Below are 16,917 nucleotides of genomic sequence, written 5' to 3' on the forward strand. Positions count from 1 at the left end.
AAGATAATACACTACAAGTTTCTTTTGCCTTAAATCTTGCACGCGCGCAAAGGAACAAAGTCTAATGGAAAAAATGCAGGAGTAATTACAAGCTTTGACGTAGCCGTGAGCGCAAACGCTTAAGCGTTAAGATGAAGTTATATATAATGGAAAGTTAATGGTTCACGATGCATATAATTATTCTTTCCGCCGAGTAATCAAACGTTAATTAATCCGGGTAAAAGTTCGGATAAAATTCGCGGCGTGCGTTGTCAGACGTTTCTCTCCCCCCCGCAACACCCCTCGCTGTTCCTCGTCTCGCGTTTTTCCGCATTATCGTCGCGCCCGGCGGTCGACTTATCAGTCTCGCAGGCGGCGTGCCGTCCCGCCGGGCACTTCGTCCGCGTCAACCCCGGAAACACGGCGAACTTCTTGCGCTTCTTCGCGCGCGGCACCGCCCGCGCCACCGCGACCGCGCTCGTGCCGGGGGGGCACAATGTGCTGGTCTCCCGCGTCTTCACTTTGACGGACGACTGCACGGTGCGCAGCACCAGCAGCATCGGGCTGCAGCTCTTATCGAGCGTCGGGGGGGACGTCTCCGCGTGAAATTTATGAGCCGAAACTTGGACGCACTTGTCGGACTGCTCCGGTCGGGAGACGGCCGCGGCCGCGGCCGCGATCGCCAACGTGTTCTGGGCGCACAAGTAACAGCAGCTCTTCTCAAAGTCCGCGATCGATGGCGGTTTCACCGGGACCGGACGCCGATCCTCGACGCCGAGGTCATCGTCGTGCGCGTCGTCCGCCGGACGCGCGTCCACGGGATGCCGCGGAATATGTTCCTCCTCGCGTTTACGCCTCTCTCTCCTCTGCCGCCTCTCTTCCTGCTTCGCCTCCCTTTTCCTCTCCTCTCTCTCCCGTTTCCTCCTCTCCTTTCTTTCCTCCCTGGGCTCCTCGGAGACGTCCTCCCTATCGGAGACGACCTCCACCGCCTCCTCGTCTTGTTTACGACCTCTCCTAGATTTCTTCGGGGCATCTCGATAGCTTATCGATTCTCGATGCGGCACAGTTGATACACCGGCACGGGCGACCGCCACCGTATCGTCGGGCTTCCCGCACTCCTTACTTCGTGCCTTTATTCGCTCGAGAACTCGTCTTGCCGGCTTCCTCAAAACACGGTCGGAACATCTTTTCTTCGCGCGGCACAATCTCAGGCACCACAGGCGCAGATTAACGCAGGATTTCGATCGGTATCGCGACGAATCGACATCGCGCGTATCAGTACCGATATGTTTTTGCCCCGTTTTCTCAGGATTTCGCGTTACATCTCGCTGACCTTCCTCTATATCGCTGACAGGAGACGCGACAGGCTGATCTAACGGCATCGCTGCAAATTCAGTCTAAGGATTAACATCCTAATCCGATAAACACATATTAATGCGCGCGGAAATGACAATTATATCGAGGAATCCTTGGGGGTTAATTAAATTGTCCAATTAAACTGATCCGTTCATTCGTTTTCGCACATGTCCCGATACGCGCGTATACCATATTGTATATCGCTTTTGATGTATTAAACTCGGATGTATATTTCCGGTTTTAACAACGAAAAGAGAAACGATACCCGTACAGCACGCGCGGAGAATTGAAAACGAAAACGTAGTAGAAGCGCGCCGAGGAAATGGAGTTATTTTTCAGGTTGATTCAGAGTTGAATGTATATACGTTGCTTACTGGTGGGTCCATACGTTGAGGAATACGCGGCATTTTGCGATAAATGCGCCTCGTATTCCGTTTGTGCATTTTTCGAGGCAGATATTTGTTCCTTAGGACGTCGTGATGAATGATCGGGGTACCGAGCGACGGGCACGGATCGATCCGCACTTACGGATTCATCCGAATTCACTGTCGGACGCATTTTCATCCAAGCGGATTTTTTTGGGTTCCATTCGTCAAGGATTTAAATGATTAGCGATGAAATAAATGGCTTTGGTATACAAATTACTGCTCTCGCAATTTCCATCTAATAAATTATTTCCTCGGATCGTGTCGGGCCTTCGAAGAGAGAAAGGATATAACGATTGGATAAATATGCACGTGTATTAGCTCTCTTTTAACTCGACTTCATTAAATTAATTTAATTTTCGAGCCATAATTAGAAAAGGTTATGTTCATTAAGGTTAATATATCGCACACTTTTGGATAAAATATCAACGAACGGAATAATACTAACGGATAGCGTCTATAATTTCATTCCATATATCGGGTTTTTGCTTGTTACTGGTAAAAAGTAAAATTGGCGCGCGGTCTCATCGTATTTCGTCATATTGAAATGTATGATTCATTAGTGAAATTTTTGAGTTTAGCTAAAAACTGTCAACGACAAAACGACTTGTTCATTGCTAAGAACTTTGCCGCGAGAAGAGAGAGATTTCTCTAACATATGTATATTGAAGAAATACCGCGTAGTTATGTTAATTAAATATTTCATCATCTTTTATTTAAAAATATTTTAAGCATTATATCGTGTAAGTATCATTTCCTGCAGCAGTAAAAGAGAATTTCTTTTTTCCTGATGACGCCATTAGCTTATCGTATGTAAAGTACGATAAAAAATGGCTCTAAGATTAAAAATAAGCATATGAAATAAAAATATTAAATTAAAATTGTTTCAACTTAAAATTGATATAAAATTTTGTTGGGAATAATTCAGCCGTGAATAAAAAGTATATGTGTCTCGTAATTATGAAAATTTCTGTCTTAAATTTCAGTTAATTTTATTTCTAAAAAATATAAATTGTGTGAAAATGAATTATTCTCTGCTTGAAATTATTGCTAAAAAGATCGAAGAGATTTATTGTCTAAAATTATAGGAGGTGTTTCTAACTTTCAGACAAGACTATTTTCGCTGTAAAAGTATAAAAAAAGCTGCATTTTATTATATAATCCAAATTCTCCGAAATTTCAGAAGTTTAACGTGTAGCTACGCATTTCGTCATATTCAAAACTGAAGAGAATTTTATCATTTAAACGTCAATGTCTTTATCGATTCTTTACATCTTCCCAAAAAACTCCAGTATAAATAAACATTGCGCCGATCGCGCGCGGGGAGCTCTCGAGCTGGCGATAAGCGATAACAGGTCGAGGAACGCGCGCGAGAGCGCGTCAATGCCGCGTGACGTCACGTCGGCGAGCGCGATGGCGGTTGGAGCGCGCGGCAGCCGTCGCCCTCTGGCGACGTCGTTTCTCGGGCGCCCGGAGACAGTCGGAGTCGGAGACGGCTCGCTCGCATCGCGCCGCACGTACGTCGTCTCGTAGCGCAGCTGGTCGCGCGGTCACAGGGAGGCCGAAGGTGGCAGGACTGTGTCAGTGGCGACTGGCGACGGTGGCGACTGTTGGCGCGCGCACGACTTCCCCCAGTCCTCAGTACTCCTCAGTGCCCGTGAGCCGTGAGTGTGGAGCGCGAGCGTGTGTGTGTGCGTGTTTTGTTGCCGCTGCGATGCGTCCGTTAAATATCGAGTGGCCGTTGTCGTCCTTGTCGCGCCGTGAGTGAAGAAGCAAGCGGCCAGCGCGCGGCAGCAGGGGTCCCCCCTCGTCAGCTGTTTCAGCGGACCGGAGCGACAGCAGCGGAACGGGGAACGCCGCCGCGAGGCCGTGGGGAAAGCGAGGAGGTTCTGGGAGAGAGGTGCCGACTTGCCCCGAGACGGTTGCTGAGCGACGAGCGTGAAGGTAGTCACGGAAGTCGGGCTACGAGGGGCGGACGCGGGGCGGACCGATCCGAATTCGTGCGCGCGGTTTGCGTCGGTCGGTCGCGACGGGCGCGACACACACGGTCGGGGTCGGTCGCTCTCGGTGCGGGGCTGCGCGGGGTCGTGTGCGGAGTGCGGTCATCATCCGCGTGCGAGGCGCGATCCCCGACGGGAAAATAATGGCGTAGACCTCCGGGCCGCGCTCCGGAAACGAGAGAGAAAGAGAGAGTGAGCGTGCGGAGAGGTGGAACGCGAGGGAGAGGAGGAGACGGCAGCGAGCGACAACGAGGGAAGAAGAGCGACAGAGCGAGCGAGAGAGAGAGAGAAGGAGACGCGCGCCGCGTTCATATTCGTCCGTGTCGTGGCGGTGGCCGTGTCGAGAGCGCAGCCGATCGCTCCGCTGTAGCAGCGCGCGTCCTCGCCGTCCGTCGTCCACGTAGATTGCCGTCGCGAGCGAGGCGGAACGCGGAGTACCTTGGAGTACCTCGTCGTCGTCGTGGTGAGACGAGTCGGTGGTGTGTGCAGTGCTGCTGGAGAAAGAGAGAGAGCAAGAAGGAGAACATACTAGTGCGAGAAAGAGAGAGAGAGAGAGAGAGAGAGAAAGAGAGGAGGTGGTGCGGAACGCGTCGTTCTTTCCTCGTCGCCCTCGTCGCGGTCAACCCTGTTGCTGGCGACCGCGCCGCGCCGCGCCGCGCCGCGTCGGGGCTTCTGTTTTGTTTGTGCTCTCTTGTCCTCCGCGCGCGGGGAGGAGGAGAAGGAGGAGGAGGTGGTGGTGCTGCTGCGAGGCCGACCGCCAGGGTATCCAGCGCGGCGTGTCCCGACTGCAGCGGGGAATATTGTATTACGATGATCAGTGACACGTGCGGATACGTTCTCTTCCTGCTGCTGCTGCTGCTGGTCCCGTACATCGAGAGCGGTGAGTGTTCTTATACCAGTTCCTACTCAGCGAAACATTTTCCCGATTACGCTATTCCGGTTTATACGTATCCGTCTACGTACGTTCGTCGGCTCACGTTCAGGCCGTTCAGGCGTCGCGCAGGACGCGAGACGCGAGTGACGCGACCTGCCTGCTCGCGCGCGTTCGTGTGCGTGCGTCTGCGTGCGTGCGCGTCTCTCGTGAATCATCATCCGCTCCCAAGGAGCCCGCTTGTCGCGTGTCTCCACGCGCTCGCCCGCGCCCGAGCGAGATAACTCGCGCCGCGCGACACGTCGCGAGATTGCGGACGAATTTTGGCTTCTTCGAGCGAGCGTTGTGAGAAAAATGTCGGAGTTGCGTCCGAGATTGTTCTTTAGCTCCAGTTTTTAATATACTCGCGCGAGACCAGCGTCATTGTCGGTGCACTCATCTGTTCGCCATTCTTTTGTCTGATATTCCGCGAGCCTCTCCCGTGCGTCCGCGTCGTATAAATTTGCAATGAATTTTATTGTCCGTAGAAATACAGATCGCACACAGAGTTAGTACGTACAATTGGATCGACTGAGAAATAATCGAATCGAATATCGTAAAATGTCCGTTCTATCGTCTAGCTAATATTTCTTTTTTAATATTTACTTTTCAATAGTTTCAGATCTTCCTATTGTTTGCATGATTTATCGTACGATATATTTCTAACATTTTTATAGATCCTGACAATTTTTTCGGAAACGCGTTATATGATGAATGGTTTTCATACATTTTGAATGAAACGCGTTAATAAAAGAAAAATTTGACTTGTTATAATAGAATTTATTGTGTAGCGCCTTTTTTCAGAGCCGAAGAAGCTGCAAGATGCGCGTTTAAAAGCGGAGTGAAGGGCTTTGAAATTTTTCTTTTATTAACGCGTCTTATTCAACACGTATGGTAGCTAACTATTCATCATATAACGTGTTTGAATTTGTCAGGATCTATAAATATGTTGGAAATACGCGATCCCTACGATAAATCATGCAAATAATACGGAGATCCGAAAAACCATGAAAAGTATATATATGCTATTGAAAACTGAACATTACAAAAAAATATTCGAATGATAGGATTTACATGTACGCAGTGTTTACATAACCGACTCAAAACTCGACTCGGTCTCCATCGTTGTATCGAATCGATGATAACGTTGTGCAAATTTATCCATTCCATTTGTTTTTGAAAATCAATATAATACCGTTTTTCTATCTTGTTCAAACTCTTCGGTAGAGAGATAATAAATGTTTCCCGCCGTATAATAATGTTAATATTGCGTGCGTGCCGGTTATTGATAATAAGCGTTTTCTCAGAGATATTACACGATTATTTACTTTCCATTTTTCGTGTCGATATATTATCTAGCCGTTGTACAAACAGCCATCAGTTATAATTCTTTTCTTTGAACGTTTTGCGTGTTATGCTAGGAGGAAATGTGATGCAACGAATCGTCGTTTCCATCGGAATTTCGAGCGAGTTAAGAAACGCAGCTGAATGCGATTCTAAAGTGAGTCACAGACGAAAAGCATGAATCACCGTCGTAATCAGATCACTTTCCAACGTTTCTCACGGCCTTTGCCGTCTAGTAGAACATCGCTATGCGTCATTTAATTGTTCGATTTTAACGTTCAAAACTCGTAATTTTTACGCTTAGCTCTCCCATCGTTTCATCCGAAGTTAACGTAAACTTTCATCCGCCGTTGCGTTGCCCTTAGTAATAGTTCATAGTTAAATACGAGGAGACCATGTTTTATATTTCTGAACAGTTTTAAACTCATTTTGAGAAACTAATTTTAAATTGCGAAACACGCGCAGAACCCTGCGTTTACTCTGAAAAGAGGATGAAGCACCTGTGTTTGTTTGTCCCGTTTCCTTCTATCGCTTTTCCGTCCCGAGAGCGAGCGATAGAAAATTAATCTTTTACGCCAGAGGACTCGACGCAGAATTTCGCAGCGACTGAACGGTCTCGCGCGAAACAGCGAGAATAATCCGAGTTTTGCAAAGGAGATCCGTGCGCAATCGCGCGCCGAATCGTAGCGAGACGGATTGCGAAAGTTCTCTCTTTCTCTTTCGGATCCGCGATGCGATGTGAATGGCCCTCGACGGAAGTTGCAATCAACGATCACCGCCGCGCGCCGCTGGACGATGACGATAGTTGTACGCACGGTGCGTTCGCGCGCACGTCATCGTGTTATTTACGGTTACGGGGAAGAATAGTATGAAGTTCCTGTCCGTGCGCGAGGAGGACGGGCCGACAGTCGTGGCAATTTCGCGAATATAATTTATGGAAGCCTTATCCCGCGCTTATCCCTCGCGATCAGTTAAAACTGTTAACGGCACGGGCGGGAGATTAAGATTCATCGGCGATTAATATGCGATTTCGCGTACCACGGCGTCTCTCGCGAATCTCGAGTCGTTTTGTCGCACGTTGCGCGGTTTCGACGCGTTCCCAGGCGAGCGATCATCCGGAAGTCCTCGCGCGTGTAAGAATCTCGTCGCATGTACGAGGCTATCGTATTTCAAAGGATCACGCATGCCCGGGACTTGGTAACCGCGCCGGAGTTCTCTCGCGTGAAGGACTTTTGGCGTGCACCGAGGATTCAGCATTTATATATAGACCCTCATACGTGTCGCGGGTGTCTTCGCGTGTGTAAGTAGCTTTTTATACGCAAACGAACGCCGCGCGACAATGAGAGGGAATACGCTTCCTTCGCGTTTCGTTCGAAGCCATGAACGGAGTTCGAGGATCGCTGTAACCTATATGCCGAATGCGCGGTAAAATACCTATATCATAGTGACACGCGATATTTCTTCCGGAAACGGAGGCGAGACGTTGGTCGTCGCGCGGGCTCCCGAGTACCTTTTTATCGAATTTAATTATCGCCGATTTCCTGCTGCTTTTCGCGCGAGAGACGCGAGTCCGTCGTTTTCCATCGAGAGCTATCGAGTTCTCCGGTTAATGAAAACCTTGGCGGAAAAGAAGAGAAAAGAAGGGTACGTAGCGCGCGATGGGTTTTTGCTCTCGAAATGCTCACTTCGAGAGGCAAACAGAAGAGGAGAAGAACGAGGGAAAGAGAAAGAGAGAGAGAAAGAAAGAGAACTCGAAAAAATTGCTGGTTTCGAGCAAAAGGCCGCTTTGGGAGGTTGCATTGTGTTCGGAATATGAAGATAGGAGTTAAGGCGGATGGGCCGGGTCATTTAATTCTCCCGCGGAGCCGCGTATCTTAAGGACAAAAGGTCGGTTTTTCTTTTACGGACTTTTCAATTCCTCGGTGAACCACCTACCTCCTTGTGCCAGCCGCCCGTTCGCCTCCACCACGGGCAAACTTACTTGGCGAGATATCTTCAAGCGGGGCACGTTGCTGCCATCTTCATCTCGAAACGTTATACCGAGAGCGCGAGACGTGCGCTCTCCGTTTGCCCGAATAACGTAGCCTCGGAAGTCGAGACGTTGCCTTTTTCACGTGATGGGAATTATATTTCTCCCCCCTCCCACCCCCTTGCCGCCCACCCAACGCGGAGACGATTCGTTCGCGGAGAGAGACGCGAGAGAGAACTTTGGTCGAGAGAAACTTGGGCCGTGGAATTAATTCGCGTCGTTGGTAATCCCGACGTCTGCCGCCGCCGCCACCGTCCCTCGAAGATCGAGCTTAGTTTAGTCCCAGTTTCTGATTTCTAACGTAATCAAGCCGATATTGCGCCCGCGGTAACGCCGTAACCACGCGCCGCATTCGGGGACTTCCATTATTCCGCGCCGTGTCCTTCGAAATGGGTTTTCCGCCCAGACAGCGTTTTGTGTTCAAGGTCCGTCGTGTCTGGCAAGTGTTTCAGGTCTCTCGGTTGTGCGAGACGATATTGTAATTCGTAGATTCGCACGCGAGCAAAGTTTCTGAAACACTTTACGCTTCAGAACGAAACGTTACTTCTTTTTCTCCCTCTCTTCTTTTTCTTTCTTTCTTTCTTTCGCGATAAGTTTTTAAAAAAGTTATATATCGCCGAGAAAACTATATGTGCGTACTTTAGCAATTACGTCATAATACAAGCTATCCACATTCGATAAACTCGAATAAGCAGGAGGGGATAGGGAGTGCGCTTTTCTCTGAAACAAGAATGTGGTTGCGTCATATTGTCATATATGTTGGCGTCAGATGCTGATATTATATTCTGATACATTTTACATTATCATCGGCTTAATAGTTTCTTATTTATCTCAATACTTAATTGCTTTACATTTTAGATTGTTTGTACTTTATGAGTAACGATAATATACATTGCAAGTTGAAAGCTGGCAGTTACACTTCTGTGAAGTTAACACTTTAATTAGCTAATATTTTATTTTACATTAATATAATGGACTTTATAGTTACATCAATATTTAGAAAATGAGGCACTAACTTCACAAAGACGACAGCTACAAAATCAAAGTTGAGACGTATTCGTAAATATAATTATTTACGTATTTTTATATCTAAAATTATTTAATATTTAAATTTTCCGAGATTGCATGTCTGCAAAATCTCAACGGATCTCATAATAATGCTCTCGTAGCAGATAATTATTATAGTATAATGTTTTTATGTTCGTTTTTTTACTTAATTTGCTATATTGCTCAGATCCAAAACCACTTTATTGCTAATTAATCAAGGGGTTAAACTATTTTTATGGCACGTTTTTTTGGAAGAGAGAGAGAGAGAGACCTTTCTTACTTGTTTAGTGCTAGAAGACGTTCGCCTTGCGCGATGTTTAGCGAGATGAACTTTCGCGGGAATTCTGGGAGCGGGGGATCCTCGGGGAATTCGAAATTCCCGGAGATCAAGGGAGATCTTACCCCTTGGGGTTATTCCGTATTCAGGGATATAGGTGGCCACCGCAAAACTTCCCACTCGACATTCCTGGCACAACCGCGTTATTCGACTCCGTTCGCAGAAGGGTTTATCCGTGATCCGTGATGCCTACACGCGAGAACGTACACGATAGTTCGTTTGTGTGTCGTTGCACTGACCTTTTCTGGATTTCAAACTTGCAAATCTCGTCCCCCTCGCTCTCTCCGGAAAAATCTGGATCGACAGTTGCGGATATGGGTGACAACGTGTTTCGCTTATTTTTTTGCTTAAAGCTTGGAAACGTAATCTTATATATCTTACATGTCCCTGTAATCTCTGATGTGTATCTTAGAAATTGTGTATCTATAAATTTGGATCTCTGGAATTTTCATTTTTTATTTATTACGTAAAATATTTAAGTTTTTTCGTAAGTTTTTTTTTTAAGTAATTACTTAACGAAAAATATTTTTTGTATGGGAAATGAAGAGTTTCGATTCAGAAAGTGTACTTTGTTAATAATTTAACAAGAAAACTTGAACGGGATAGAAATAATTTTAGAAAATATTTTATATTGTATATTTATTTTATAATATTTATTTAATACGGCAACACACACAGAAAAGAAAAAAAGTTATTTTTGTGATCAAAGCAATAAAATTCATAAGGAAATTGAAGAGACGTTTGAATTTTCTTGAAGACTTTTCTTTGGGAAATTACACGTTGATCTAGAAAAAAATGTGTGTGAGATAAAAGTTACAACTAAAATATTTTTGTAATTATTTTCATAAAATATTGAATATGTTATTTTCTATTTTCTTTGTATCTATATCGAAATACTCTCTTTTAGTCAGTTAAAATAGTCCAAAATTTGCTTAAAAAATACATTACAAGCCAAGAAAACCTTGAATTTTAAGGATTCAATCGTAAAATAAAATCTTGAAATTAAATAAAGAAATGTCTCTCTCTTTCTTATGCTAATTCGAGATAATATTTATTACATTCTCTCGGTTTTATTTTCTACTTTACCATATTTGTCACTGTGCTCGCGAGAGATATTCGTTCTTTACCATTTCATTCCTGACTGGAGTATAACTTCGTTCCGATTGTCTAACGAAAACGAGGAGAGGTAGGAATATAATTGCAAGGAATATCGGAGTCTAGGTTGACGGAGGTATCGTTGTCACGGTGATGGACGATCGACAGTCATCGAGAAGTCGCGGATCGCGCTGGAGAGGATGGATTGGAAGGCTTTTCTGGAAACGGGCCAAATGCCTACTTCGACTCAGTTCAACTTAGGTGACACGCGAAATTCGGTCTCCGTTTAATCAACAGCTGATTTATTCTCCGTTAGAGGGGGCGTATAACTTCTGAGTAAACACGCGCCGCGTAACTACTTTACCTGGCCCGCGTTCCATGCAGAGGTTGCGAACGATGAAAAGTATCTTTTAATTTGTAAATTGCTTGAACTTTCCAGCGAAGAACTGAGCAATCGAATGAGCGAACTATCAATTAAAAATACTTTTTTTTTTAATTAAAACACGTTGCAGAAGGAATCGAATATGTTAATGAAATAATATGAATGAATTACGTTACTGCGTAAATTGTTCCACTAAGAAGACTCCGAAGAATCCTTTTCTAAACTACAATTTATACATTTATCCTTGTACAGGAGTTCTCGCTTCTATATATTCGTAGTTATCAACGCTCCGTGCTCATGTCGATAATAAACTCGAATCGATTGCGGACCGGCTAGTTTAATTAATCAAGGTACATTTATGACTGCGCTTATGTAACGTCTCTCACGCGCGTTCACCTTGCGCGTAATCACCTTGCAACTTCGCCGTTCACGGTCGTGAGAAATATGCTGGATCACTTGGTGTGTACAACTTACTGTATTTTTCTTCACGCACACTTATACGTGCGACTACTCTCGTTGGATGCCTATCTAATCGCTGTGCCGCGTTGCATTCGCTTCGCCACGCACGATATAGAAGCCGGTGCTTTGGACGAGACGTGCGAGAGGATTAAAATCCTCGTGCTGGCTTTATCATCTCGCTCGAACCTGCTGTAAATGCATATACGGGGTGTCCGTGAATTCGCTTTTTCTAAACTAATTTGCGAAGGTATCAAATAATGTCACGATACTGCTTCCGAACTGTTCTTGGAAACAAAAGTTAATATAAACATACCGTCAATTTATAATAATTAAATACATATGCGATAGCTTCACGAAAAAGAAACAGAGCAATTGAGGTGATATGAGGCATAGATGTTAGAGATAGGAGACTGATAGAGCATTGATTTATAAAGAAAGGATCCTTTGTTTCGTCGCTGACATGTATCGACATTGAAACAGCGATTATTTCTCTCGGTCTACGATATCTCTATTTGAAAGCACACCCGATAAGTCGTCTAAACACGAACTGGCATTTTCATCCGTGTTGATTATACCGTCGCTATGTATCGTTGCTCTGCTTGGAAACACTTCCGAGTTCATTCACTCGTCTGTTTCGCGATCGGAATGACAGTTCTTTCATCTCACCAGACGCCAACTGAATAGTTGTCGCTTAGCTTCTTCGCGTATCTGTACAATATTTTATTTTCTATATATTTTATTTTCATTTTATTCAATAGCGGGAAAAGAATCTTCCGGTGCAAAACAGGTAAATATAAATAAGTAACATTACTTTAAATTTCAATAATTGATGAACTGAACATACAATATTTGTTCGAGTACATCAGTCAGCAAGTAATATTTTATTAAGCAATAATCTCGATTAACATTGAATTTGCGTATTATCTTTGAAATTATCTTTAAATTTTGAAAAACTTTAAAGTTAATCCTGATATACATTAAGATTTTTCAATAATTTATTTTCCATCCTTCAATTTAGAACCATTTTTATCGAAATGCATCCTTATCAGTAAGCAGACTATATTTACAGCAGGAATAAAATAAACAGGAAACTTTGTATCATACAAATGCTATCACACAGTTTGTTTTAATTCGGTGCACACACCACAAAATAAGCAATAATATCACGCGTTGAAGATGAACGTGATTTACGAATCGCTTATTTAGCTCGAGAATTAATCGCGTCAGACTGTTGGTCAATAAATTCTAACGTGAATATACGCGATGTGCATGACGTGTGTTATAATTATGTCGTTGTTCTTGAAATACTTTACTGCAATGCGAAGAACGAAGTTGTTATCCTCGAGTCTACATTTTTTTATGCCGGCTCAAGCGAGATAGTTTGATATTACGATGACTTTGATGATTCATCGCAACCGCAATATTATCCCGATAATTTAGTTTTAGATTGTCATGAATTCAACATCACATTTCCCGTCGGTATTACTCAATCTCGAGTTTTACGACGATTGCTATTTTAATGTTCTCCGGAAAGAGAACGCATTTTTTACTGAGTCGTATTTTTCACGGTTTTACTTGCGTACGAAGCGTAATTGCTCGAACGTACTTGAAATCGTCAACCGATGTGAAAGCTGTGGTGTTGTGACGCTTTTGCTTATTGAGAATGTAAATCTACGCAAATAGATCCGAACGGCGCGATGTCAACATGTTCAATGTTACATGAATTTCTTCTGATTTCAATATAAAATTTAATTAAAATATCGTTTATTTATCATTACAAATTCAAATAAATTTGATTTTTTTACAAATACATTAATTATTTTATGCAGTACAGTTTCATAAACAAAAAGGTTACGTGAATTTTATATGTATATTAATATCATGATACACACACGCTGTTAAATAAGTTATATAAATAACGTATATAAAGAAACAAATTTTTATATATTCTTCTCGATATTCTTCCTCTGAAAAAATTCTCTCTCTCTCTCTCTCTCTCTCCTAAAATATACGTGTTATAACGTATATAATATAAATTTTTTTTCTTAATAAAGACAACCTATTTAGCTTTGATAAAAATTATACTTGAAATTATAATTATGTGAGTCATGATCTCTGATCATAGTACATTTAATTTAGTGTAAGCATTAGATAACTACAAACGCATATTTATCATAAAAATATTAATGAAGATAAAGATATCTTCGTGAATTGATCAGTATAGAGTCACAAAGCTTTTATAACGCTAAATTTTCATCTTTACGAATAGCATGAACCTATTACATTGTCCCTCTTCTACTAGAGATGAAACGATATCGTTAGCTTCGGCAGTTTGCATTAACAATTCTAAAATCGCTCGAACTCGTCTCAGTTTCCCTTTTTTGTTGATCTCTACGCTCCATCCTTACGGGGATTTCTCGCGTTTTATTATAACATTATAGGGACCATCCCGAGGGGTTTAATGGTCCGTGGATAATACTTAAAAGTTTCGCGAGCCTTCATAGGCTATCTGGCCGATGTAAATCCCGTCTATCTCGTAATCGAAATCCATGCCGGCGGCGGTACTCTTCCCGAGACGACGAAGATCCTTTGTTCCTGACTTAAATCCCCGAGTGTAACCGAGAACCCCCGCACGGTCCACAGGACTCATCCCAGGAGGAACGCAAAAGCGAGAGATGTTGCCGACACTTTATACCTGTCTGCGTCTTGACACGTGCGCGCGTGCGAGCTATTTCACGTGAAAGAAATCATGTCATTAGAAGATAAAGGTTTCATGCTCATCCCTGAATACTTTGCAGGATATGTTCGATTATTCGCATATTATGTCATGTTTGCTTATTTTGTTTATTTCTTTTCAGTGAGTCTTCTTTCAAAACACACTGATACGAATTGATTGCAGTGCGTTTAGGGAAAGTATAGCAATTTATATAACAGAAAAAATACTAATAGTTATATAAAATTATAAATTATAATACCAGAACTGGTTTTGTTTAATTTAGCTAATTAATTCCGGTTGATTAAATAGATTACATATTATGCTTCTATTACTAGTATTACTTTATGTTTGATGGCACTTAAATTATGTTCTAAATTGTATTTTAATTATGTTCCACTTTACGAACATAAAAGCCATATACATATACATGTAGAGACAGATATACATATATATATGTATACACAGAGTCATTATTAAATAGAACGTATTTATATTGACTAATTAGCAAAGCAAATTTAATATATTCTCTCTATTAAATGATATCGCTCTTAAATTTCTCTCGTCCATGTCGATGTTTGATGATCAGATTATCGAACTCATTCCGCTAATCGGATACTTCCCGTCTCATCTTCACGCGAATCTCATAAATTGCGGTTATCGGACGCTGGGGGTTGATTGAGGCGAGTTAATTCTCGATATCCGTATATCGAACGCCATGCATAAGCAACCGGCTGGCGGAGTGCCGGTATACCGAGGCGAAGGTGTTGTTCGCCGGGCAAAGTCACCGGGGCATTGTAAATTTCCCAGCATACATGCCGTACGGGCGAAACAAACCACCCTTCCTCGACCACCCTCGCTTTCCTGGAAGACACCCCTGACATATCGGCCGCACAAAATGGTACCCACGGCAGCTTCCCGCATATCCCGTATCGACCCCTGCTTTTCTTTATGTTCTCGTTAACCCTCAACTTACTACGGCTAAATTTAGGTAATATTAGCGTTATGGATATTACCAGAAAAAAGCGGTGTTGTATTTCATATTTAGAAAGCGAAGCGTAACATTAATTTTACCTTTTTGTTATTTATTTTTGTAAGAGGAGACCTATATGCAAAGTCATGAAAGTATTAGATAATGGTAATGATTAAATTCTTATATCACAGTAAAGACATTTTTTTTTAATGGAAGAAGTTCTATATATCTAGTACAAAAATTCGCGCGTGTTAAATCTTTTAAGAAGTCATGACTTCAACGTTCGATGAATCAAATCTCATTTAAACGTCACATCGAAAGAAATATTCTCATTCAGTGTTCATTTAGAACTGTTTATCCGGTATGCGATCACATCAGGATTGAACAATGGAGATTTCTGCCCGCTCGGTTATTCGCTCCTGCTCTCCCTCTATGTCTTTTAGTCTCGGCAAATACTGTGAAGCAATAAATTGACCGTCCCTTCCTTCCTTCTGCTCGCTCTCTCAAGTCGTTTCACAGCTTCGTCGTCCTGATGGCCTTTATTACCGGCTCGTTATAGCGCGCGCTTTCGTTAATGTTCGCGAAAAAGAAGAAGGCGGCGTGGTCGGGAGAGCGAATGTGGAATGAGCTAGGAAACAGGAGACGAGCACTCATCCAGCCGCGATGTTATGCTCGCGCGCGCGTAATTAAGTTGAAAATTTTCGTGTCCGGAGTTGTGTGTAGAAGAGTAGTAGGAGAGGAAGCGAGCAAGCGGACATTCGGGACCGCCACAAAACGTTCGTTTAACGTGCCAGCAGTTCGAGAGCTTCCGTGCAATTTTGCGGGCTCCTCGCCAGCAGCGTAGGCACATAACCCTCGCGTATATACGATATACATTCGTCGCGTATAGCTTCAGTCTACCCCGACAAACTGATCGCGTTAACGCCGCTCGTCGACGGCTACCGATAACGGCTCGAGTTTGCAACGCGAGCTGCAACGGGCTGCGCGGAAAGTTTGATATCAGTATAGATACTTCTTGTTCCCCTCCATCTCGCTCTCTCTAGTAAGACATCTTTTTTCTCTGATGACTGAACGCTCGATGTGTAAATTACAAAAGTTCGGGATGAGAAAAATGAAGAAGAAAGAGAACTGGGGAAGAAAGAGAAAGGTGGATGAGAGAAAGAGATGTGTGCGCAGCATAGAGTGAATGTCATATCCGTCGACATATATCTGTGTGGATATTTATTGATGCGACATGTCGCAGTATTAATCATATTTTTTCGATTCCATTTATATTCGCATTTAAATGACAAATTGCTCGTACAAATGCAGATTGTTTAATAATTTTAACTTTTCCACGAGGATATTTTGTTAGCTACTGGATGAAAAACGGAACAAACATTTCGGTGCTTGTCAATGATTTCGAAAAAATGTTTATCTGTATTAAATGTTATATATATATATATATATATATATATATATATATATATATATTCTTTTAAACAATTGGAGAAACAATTAATCATTCAATTTATTCAATATATTTCAATATGTCGAAAATTTATTTTCGAAATTATTCTTTTCTATGTAGAAGTGATATATGTTTAACCAACTGCGAGAACATACAATCGATACATAATAATAAATACAATTTTGAACTCTTTGAAAGTCTTTTGTGTTCCAAACATTATAGTATAAAGAATAAAACAATGTACTTGTATTCGCGCAAACGAATTTTTTGCATAAATTTTCGCGACGCACGATTATTTTGCAAGAATAATTATTTTAACGCGATATGCGATCGATATTGGACAACACCCCGAAGAAGAGATATTCGAGTAGACGACGCGATGAAATAATTGAACGCGAGTAGCGCTTATCGATCCGTC

At 42.9% G+C, this 16,917-nt stretch overlaps 2 protein-coding genes across 4 annotated transcripts in view; one reads left to right on the forward strand and one right to left on the reverse strand.

Moving 5' to 3' along the window:
• Positions 1-251: 251 nt before the first annotated feature.
• On the reverse strand, positions 252-2,143 carry LOC139812822 (uncharacterized). Its single transcript, XM_071777918.1, has 2 exons — positions 1,710-2,143; positions 252-1,363 (listed from the first exon to the last, which is right to left on the reverse strand). The coding sequence occupies exons 1-2, from the start codon at positions 1,897-1,899 to the stop codon at positions 252-254; spliced, it is 1,302 nt and encodes a 433-aa protein (XP_071634019.1). The 5' UTR covers positions 1,900-2,143.
• A 1,762-nt stretch (positions 2,144-3,905) lies between these two features.
• Positions 3,906-16,917, forward strand: part of Kuz (zinc-dependent metalloprotease kuz) — a 110,901-nt gene continuing 97,889 nt past the window's right edge. For all 3 annotated transcript variants that reach the window (XM_071779523.1, XM_071779524.1, XM_071779525.1), the window contains exon 1: positions 3,906-4,640. In XM_071779523.1, the coding sequence (XP_071635624.1) occupies positions 4,571-4,640 (70 nt within the window). In that variant the 5' untranslated portion in view covers positions 3,906-4,570. The remainder of the gene's footprint in view (positions 4,641-16,917) is intronic.

The sequence above is a fragment of the Temnothorax longispinosus genome, chromosome 5 (genome assembly GCF_030848805.1).
Source record: "Temnothorax longispinosus isolate EJ_2023e chromosome 5, Tlon_JGU_v1, whole genome shotgun sequence".
NCBI lineage: Eukaryota > Metazoa > Arthropoda > Insecta > Hymenoptera > Formicidae > Temnothorax > Temnothorax longispinosus.

What these genes read in the sequence shown, in the direction of transcription:
- LOC139812822 (XM_071777918.1), bottom strand. Translation starts at nt 1,899, where the DNA reads ATGAAAATGCGTCCGACAGTGAATTCGGATGAATCCGTAAGTGCGGAT. An exon ending in CTCAACGTATGGACCCACCA is followed by an intron (nt 1,364 to 1,709) that starts GTAAGCAACGTA and finishes CTGAATTTGCAG; the next exon opens with CGATGCCGTTAGATCAGCCT.